Genomic DNA, 8,082 nt, shown 5'->3' on the forward strand with positions numbered 1-8,082 from the left:
GGGGAACAAGCCAGAGGCTCCATCCCTATCCACCACAGAGGCTCCATCCCTATCCACCCCAAAGGCTCCATCCCTATCCACCCCAAAGGCTCCATCCCTATCCACCCCAGACGCTCCATCCCTATCCACCCCAGAAGCTCCATCCCTATCCACCCCAGAGGCTCCATCCCTATCCACCCCAGAAGCTCCATCCCTATCCACCCCAGAGGCTCCATCCCCATCCACCACAGAGGCTCCATCCGTATCCACCCCAGAGGCTCCATCCCTATCCACCCCAGACGCTCCATCCCTATCCACCTCAGAAGCTCCATCCCCATCCACCACAGAGGCTCCATCCCCATCCACCACAGAGGCTCCATCCCTATCCACCCCAGAGGCTCCATCCCTATCCACCCCAGAGGCTCCATCCCTATCCAAGCGGCTGCAAGGGGATGGGACAGGACGGGAGTTCCTGGGAGCATCCGCGGGCGGATTGGGACGCGCCGGCGCTCAGGGCCGGGCGGAGGGTGCTGCGAGGCGGGCCGAGCCCAGGCTCCCCGCGGGCCGGAGCGGGTCGGGCCGGGCGCGTTGCTCAAGCGGGCGGCCGGGCGCGGTTCCCCCCGACGTGTCGTAAGCGCGGCCGCTTTGTCCCCAGCTGCCCCCCCGGCCGTTCCTGGGCCCGGCTCTGGTGCCCCCCGCTCCTTCCTGCGCCCGCCTCCCGCCGCCGCGTTGCTCAACGGGGCTGCTCCGACGGGACGAGCTCCGCGGTATTCCGGCTCCCCGCTGGTTTATTCCGGGGGGAGCTGCAATAAGGGGGTCCGAACAGCCCCTTTGCAGCGCAGATGTCACCAAGGGACAGGGCAGCACTGACAGGGGGGACGTTTTTCCCTTTGCCGCAACAAACACCTATGGAACTGGAGCACCAACGTGCCTGTCCCCGCTGCACCCACCCCATCGGAGCTGGCATCGCTCCTCTCTTCCTCTAGGGATGGATGTGGGAATTGCCCCCATGCGAGCCCCGCAGCACCCCTGGGTGCCCCCAGCGCTCTGCGCCCGCCGTGCGCGGGGCGGCGATGCCCTCTCGTGGCCCCCGCGCCGCCAGCACCGGCCTCCCTGCCCGGCCTTCCCTCCCTGGGATCCCGCAGCCATTCCCGGAGCTCCCGCAGGGAAGAGCTCCCTCTCACTGCATCACCTCCTGCCGGGAGCAGCATCCTCGAGGGGCTAAAACACTGGGCAACGGGCCAAGCTGCAGCAAGGAAATATTCCGTGCATCAGAACAAAGGGCAGTGCTGCTGCAGGGAAGTTTGCAGCTCCCATCCAGGCGTTTCTCGCCTCCCAGGGCTCCGAAATATCCCTAGCAGGAGACTGCTCGGTCCCTGGGCAGGGCCAGCGCTGCTCCCTGCTGCAAGGGGCTGCCCTGTATTTGCAGTCAAAACGGGGCTCTTCTGGGTTTTTCAAGGTCCCTAAGCGGGAGCTGCCTGAAGACACAGAATTTGCTGCAGGGGGGAAGCAGGAGGGACCCCGGGCGCCCCCCTCCCTGGCACTGCCTGTAGCTCGGCAGGGCTGAGGCACCAAACACGYGGGAGGCAGAGCAGGAACCACCTCTCTCCACTGGCACATCCCGCTGCCGAGCGCATCYTTCCTCCATCCACCTGCGCCTCATGGAAAAATCCCATTGGAAGCTGCATTCGCCAAACAGATCCCTCTCCAAAGGCACACAGGACCCACCGAAGCACGAGGAGCCTGCCAGGGTCCCAGGGGCTGAGCAGAGGCCAGCCCATGGCTTTGCTTCACCTTCCTCTTGCAAAAGCCTCTCTGACTTGTTTCCAAGGTTGCCTCTACCAGCTGGGAATAAACAGGCATTATACAGGAATTATAAATAGCAGCAGCTGTTTAGACTGCTTCTCTGGCCAGGATGCTGCGGGAGGTGTCTCCAAATATGCCAAATCTGCGCCCTGCTCTTGGCTACAGAAAGGAGAGGGGGCTGCAAGCTGCCCTTGGGCACCACGTGCCCGAGCACCRGGGTGCTAAACCAGCACCCAACATCCCTGCCCTGGAGCGGCCGCACGCTGGAGCCTTGTGCCCRACACGAGGTGGAGGGAGAAGTTCCTTATTCACAACATCTGGGGTGCAAACAGCTGGATTTGGTGAACAGCTCACAGSTGGTATAGAGTATTTTACGTAGGGYTGCAGGAAGCCGCTGCAAGGACACGCACCACTAGCAAAGCTGGGGAGCAGCCCTGGGGGTCAYTGCACAAACCAAGGTGGGATGAGGAGAACAGCCTTCCAGGGAGGAATCCCACTGCGGAAAACCCTGCGAGCTCCAGAGTCTAATTTTAACCTGGATAGCACATATCCGGAGCGGTTATTTAAGGACACAAACAGAAACCAATCCCTTTTGCTAGGCCTAAAGCTCAGCAGAGCAACAACCATCAGTAAGTTGACCCCATCAGGGAGRCATCGTGGTTGTGATGAGGGAAGGAGAAGAAATCCCTTCCTTAAATGCTCAGGGTCCCAAAAGAGAAGGAGAAAAGGAAGATGTTGTCTCACTTCATGGTTATCAGCTTGTCAGAGGCAAAAGCTGGACAAAGATGGAGCAAAACCAAACATCTCCGGCAGGGAAAGCCCTGCAGGTCCCATGCATCCTGCTACAGCAGCAAGGTGAAGCCTGGTTTACCTCCAATTCCATGAAATCCAGACGTCCTGGAAGCACAAGCCACAAGGTTTGTCATCATTTCCACTTTACCACTAACGTAACTCGCAGCCCTCTTCATAACATCCTTCTTGGCACGCCGGAGAGACGTTTTACGCAAAAGATCTCAGGGGCAGGAAGGGGAGCTCATCCCTTAAATCCCGCTGAATCATCTCACCTTTGAGATCTTCCCCAAAAAGCCCCTGTAATGACACGGAAAGGCCGGGCAGCCCCACCACAGCAGAGCAGCACAAGTGAATAAGGGCTGAAGACTCCCCAGGCTTTCTGCCCTGGCAGCTAAAAAGGCCCAAATGGACTTAAAACCGTGACCATGTTCAGGGAACAGGAACACCAAACTGAACATAAAGTTGCCTTTTTTTTAGAGGAAATTTGATTTTTGGAGGCCTGCTAGGATGGCAAACCAGAAGCCTGCAGTTTGCCCATGGAAAGGTCAGGACATACCTTGGCGTTAAGGAGCAATCCCAAAGGGAAAAATCCAGCAGATCACAGCAAACAGGAGCACCATCCTCAAGCTTAAGCCCTGAAAAACACTAAACGCCCTCAGGCAGAGCTCGCTCACGCTGTTAGCATTTGCTGAGAGATGTGAGATGTTCCCAGTACCTGTGGTGTTTCCTCCYTTCCTGAGGCTGCAGTTAAACTCTGCACGTTTGCTCAAATTAGAGGAGAGGCAACCAAGTTCTGGGGTTTCATCCAAGCCTATTCCCGCCCAAGCCAGAGCTATTAACGCTCCCTTCCTCCCTCCAGGCGACACTGCAGGACGGAGCTGGAACATTCCCGTGTTGTTCAGCTGGAAGCAGCAGCTGAGGAACCGGGATTTTGAGCCAGATTCCCTTTACAAAAAGAATGGAGCAGCATTTATCCCTGTCAAACCACCAACCAAAGCAGCTCGATTCATACCACTGCCTTTTGGAGCGCTGACGGGCTATTTTCGGAATCAAGTTATRGGACACTGAGTCTCCCCAGGAGTCAGAATCTGCTTACCTTAAATGTAGTTCAGATCCCTGCACAGTGCAAGACTTCAGGCTGTGCCCCAGAAACTAAATACATTTTTTTCCCCCTCAGGCAGAGTTTCTGCCAAGAATATAGCACCAGAGTAGCAGGGTATCCAGGTTGAAGGCTCTACAATACTCACTGTAGATACAGGTGACACTTTGCTGCTTCAGTTCCAGGGTAATAAATGCAAGATCCAATACTGAAACCRTTCAAACTAACTTTAATCTTGTTTTTCTCCTCAGAAACACAAGTGTTTCGTTCCCTTTAACTCATTAATGCTGTTCATATAAGAACTATGGTAAGACCTTTTGGAAAAAAAAAATATATAAAACAAATGCTCTTCAGCAAAACTGCACCACACTTTACAATCACAACAGAAGCATTTGAAGACCAATAAAAGCAAACTTTCAAGTTAACCAGACATTTATTAGCATCTATTTAGGTGGAGGTTGTTCCAGTACATAAGCAACGAGGTCACACGCGGGTGATGGAATCATTTCATATTCAAGCAGGGCAGGTWCCCCTGAGTTGCTTCATTTTTTCCACTCGTTCTTCTCAAAATCCCACTGGGAAGAGATGCCCTCAACGGGATTAATCCGCATGTCCAACATTCTCTTCGTCTGCATGGACAACCACTCGTCGGAGAAGGTGTGCGGGATAGGGCCATACACTGCAATTCAAAAGCAGGTGGAATTACACCGGGATTCAAGATGAACAAGCTGGGAACAGATGTACAACTTTTGCTAGCTAAAGGCAAACATTTTGCTAAGGGAAGCAATTAGTGTCGATCACACACGCGCCAGCACCTGCTCCAACTGAGATTCCCTAAATCTGAATCCGAGGTGCTGAGCTCGGACCAGCTGGACTCCTCCGTTGAGGCTCCAACAGTTCCCTTAATCAGTAAAAAACAGGTACAGAGACAACAGCTTCTCGCAGCCTTCGCTGTGAGCAGGTGGAGGCTCAAGCTGGAGAGCAGCTCATTTAGCTGCACGTGCTGCCTCACGGCAACTGCAGGGCTCCCTCCAGGTAGGATCTTTTCCTGGGCAGGAAGCCAGACATGGCAAAGTCCCAAACTTTTACTACCAGGAAGGCAACAAGATTTCGCGACACCGGATTTCACAGAGGGAAAGCTCTGGAATCATGAGTCTATCACTACTTTTTCACCTCCCTTTTCTCTCTTCCCTCAAAACTCTGTCCACCAACATCACATTTCTACAGCCACCTTCCTGACTACTTAAGCTACGTATTGCTTATATCCATTAAGCCACACTGGCAGAACTGAGTTTTAGGTGGAGAGCAAAGGGCAATTGCCAAATTGTCACCAGTACAGCTGTTCTAGGCAGCACTCTGGTTTCCCAAACAGCTTGCAGATGATTTCAAATTCTTCATTCAATATTAATTGATATCTCCCTCAAAGTAAACAGTTGTCACTGTTTGTTGTTTACTTACTATACATTTTCTGCCAGACAAGGAAGAGCCCAGTTAAGCCAAGAAAGAAGAACACTCCACCAAGGACGGTCTTCCACTCATTCGATCCTCTGTTCATTTCTGCATAGCTCTCATTGAACTTGATACGATACACTGAGTGGGAGGGAAAAAGAAAACATGAAACCATTTATTTCATTTTTTCCTCTACAATACGCAGGCAACAAAATACTCTCCAGAGGGAGATGACCAAAGCCTAAGGCAGTCTGAAAGGGAAGGAGGCAAAAATAACTCTCGGTTCAGCCAGACTCTCCCATGCCAGTAGCAAGACACTTGTGCCAAAGCAAACAAGTTGTGTTTCTCCAATCCCTTCTGAGTAAAATCAGTGTTAGTGCCTACTTTATACACAAAGTATGACGGCAAAGTTGGCTAAAGCCACATATTAGGCCTGGCAGAAAGAGAAATAGAGTTTTCCCTTCCTTCCCCACAACTCCCAGTACAGCTATTTGCCATAAATCTCACTTACATGAATCATTTCAACCAGGATACTTGTATCTAAAAAGGTTGCTTTTGGCTCTGCCAGTAAGGGCCACATCTCAGCGTTACATTCGGAGAGGGCTCATGACATCCAAGGACTCCCAGAGGGAGAGCCCGACCCCTCTCACTAGGCTGTGGGTGGACACGACCCCGCTGGGATGCCACCCAGCACGGGATGTCCTGCACAGCACGGTGACAGCCACAAACGAGGAGGCAGTTTCACTTGCAAGTCAGGACACCTGCCTGGCGCCTCAGTGGGCTGMAATTCTGCAGTGCTGAGCTCAGTGATCAACAACATTCGGGTAACACACGGTTCATTTTACTCAGCTCAACTAAGAAAATTACATACTGTTAGCAATAGCCCACATTCATTTCATTTCAACAGGTTGAGTGGAAGCCAGAAGGAAATATAGAGATTTTTTAAGAAGAAATTGCTGAATGTGACCAATTACTAGCTAAATTTTTTATGTCCTGTCTACCATGTGATGTGAGGCACACGAGGCAGGTGYCAGATTCTGAAAGAGCACTAAGAATCCCAGCTACAGACGACAACTCTGCTCTGCRTTTGAGCAAACACGAGGAGCTGCATCACATTTAATGGCTCCTTCTTAGCTCAAGCCTCTGCCTGCAGATGCATTTAGAAGAGCAGGGCTTAGAAGCAACCCGCAGCAATCCTGATGCCTTCCATGGCTGCCTTTTTACAAAAAGCCACCAGGAAGGCACCTGTAACAGACCAGGGAGCATCACTGCCAGCTGTCAGGTTTACTTGAAGCCCCCACTACTCACATTCAACTTTCTCGTCGAGAGACAGAGCAGTCCACGAGGCCTTTTCCTTTTCTTTCAGGGCCTTCTGCTGGGCAGAGAGGTCCCTCACAAAGGCCACTTCAGGCAGGGGGACATCCCGGCGATCATAGTATGCTGGAAGGCTGAAGTCCTCGGCTTTCACCACACCAGCTGCGGAGGGAAACGGAACAGACACTGGCTCGAGTTTCTGACTGTTACAAAGACATCTTCTAATGGTTAATATTGAAAAAAATACACATATACTGGCAATCTGAAATGGATAGTGATAGTTAAGGAGGCCCAGAAGTGAAAAAAGTAAGTCCCAGGTAACGCTTAGATCCCGTCTATCCCATTAGTCTCATCCATGTTTATAACAGGGAAAAAAAGAAACAGTTCTTAAAATRAGTTGTTACTTCAGGAGTATAAAAATAAGAGTAGAGGATTTACATGATAAGTGATACCTGAAGTGACTTTAAACTCTAAGACATCTCTGTTTCCAAGTGTCACCCTGATTCTCTAGGAACTCTACGCGTTTTTCCAAGCTAGTTCCTGCCAGGATCCTGCTCCTGCAACGCCCCAGTCGCCGTTATCCCTGCCAGCACCTCGGCAATGCCCTCTGCCGGCAAGGAAGCCGATGGGATCGGACGCCGTGCCTGGAAATCGGGTCCTGGMGTGCAGTCCTGTGCTCCTAGGACACCCTTCCTAGCTGGAAGCCGCAGAGGAGAYGCTCAGTCAGGGATTCCCAAGGGAGCAGGCGCTGCCAAAAAGCTGCTTTTGCCACAAGAAAGATGCAGGGGGGTTCCATAATCCTGTACTTACCTACATCCTGCGGCCAAGCTTCATGTTATTTGTCTAAGGTTGTAATGCATCAGATTCTTATGCAAAAATGCTAGTGAAACGTTATACTCCTCCTCGCTGCAATTCCCTCCCACACTGCATTTCTAGACAAACTGTTTACAGCATCTTTCGCTTATTGACTTAATACCAGGAAACACCTTGAATTTAGCAAAGATTCCTGGCCRTGTTTCGAGCTCCCAGCAGCAGCACTCTGCGCTCTGTAAAGCTCTTCTCAACTCTMAACCCCGTCGACTCTACAGACAGGGCAGACGCGACCTACCCTGCCCGCTACCTACCCTGCCCGTGTCCTCTCATGCAGATGGAAGTGGAAATGGCTCTCCTGCCGACGAGGCTGAACGCCCTCGAGGCCAACATCCTGCAGGGAAAACACAGGTGAATCCCTGCCCGGAGGGAACATCAGAGTCACAGCCGTTAAGCCAAAGACCATTTTCTGCTCATTTGGATATAGGAATTGCTCTCCGAAGGGCATCCTCACACCTCTCCCGCRTTCCCACGGCTCTCCACACCTCCAGCTCCCAGGAAGACCCTTCCCATCCCTCCAAGATGGTCCAAGGGCGCCCATGGGGGCTGCACTAACGGCTTCTCCGACACGCCTGCACTGCCCTGCAGCGGCACCTCCGCTCCGACAGCGATTTTCTGCTGCAATCTCACTCTAATAATACATACCGCTTACATTTATATTATAAATAATYATAAAAATATACGTTTTTGGCTCTATAGCGTGTTTTGGCTCTATAGCGCGAGGCCCCGGGCCCCGGGACGCCGTGACCTTGAGGCGGGCGGGCCCGGCAGCC

The 8,082-nt window shown here is 52.4% G+C and overlaps 1 protein-coding gene across 1 annotated transcript; it reads right to left on the bottom strand.

Moving 5' to 3' along the window:
- Nucleotides 1-4,000: 4,000 nt before the first annotated feature.
- Nucleotides 4,001-7,758, bottom strand: LOC112949865. Its single transcript, XM_026042320.1, has 4 exons — nucleotides 7,564-7,758; nucleotides 6,434-6,601; nucleotides 5,135-5,266; nucleotides 4,001-4,355 (listed from the first exon to the last, which is right to left on the bottom strand). Exons 1-4 carry the CDS (start codon nucleotides 7,640-7,642, stop codon nucleotides 4,219-4,221), a joined length of 516 nt encoding a protein of 171 aa, XP_025898105.1. The 5' UTR covers nucleotides 7,643-7,758; the 3' UTR covers nucleotides 4,001-4,218.
- Between the last annotated feature and the right edge of the window lie 324 nt (nucleotides 7,759-8,082).

This window comes from Nothoprocta perdicaria, unplaced genomic scaffold (assembly GCF_003342845.1).
Source record: "Nothoprocta perdicaria isolate Ctin4 unplaced genomic scaffold, notPer1 scaffold_30, whole genome shotgun sequence".
Taxonomy (NCBI): domain Eukaryota; kingdom Metazoa; phylum Chordata; class Aves; order Tinamiformes; family Tinamidae; genus Nothoprocta; species Nothoprocta perdicaria.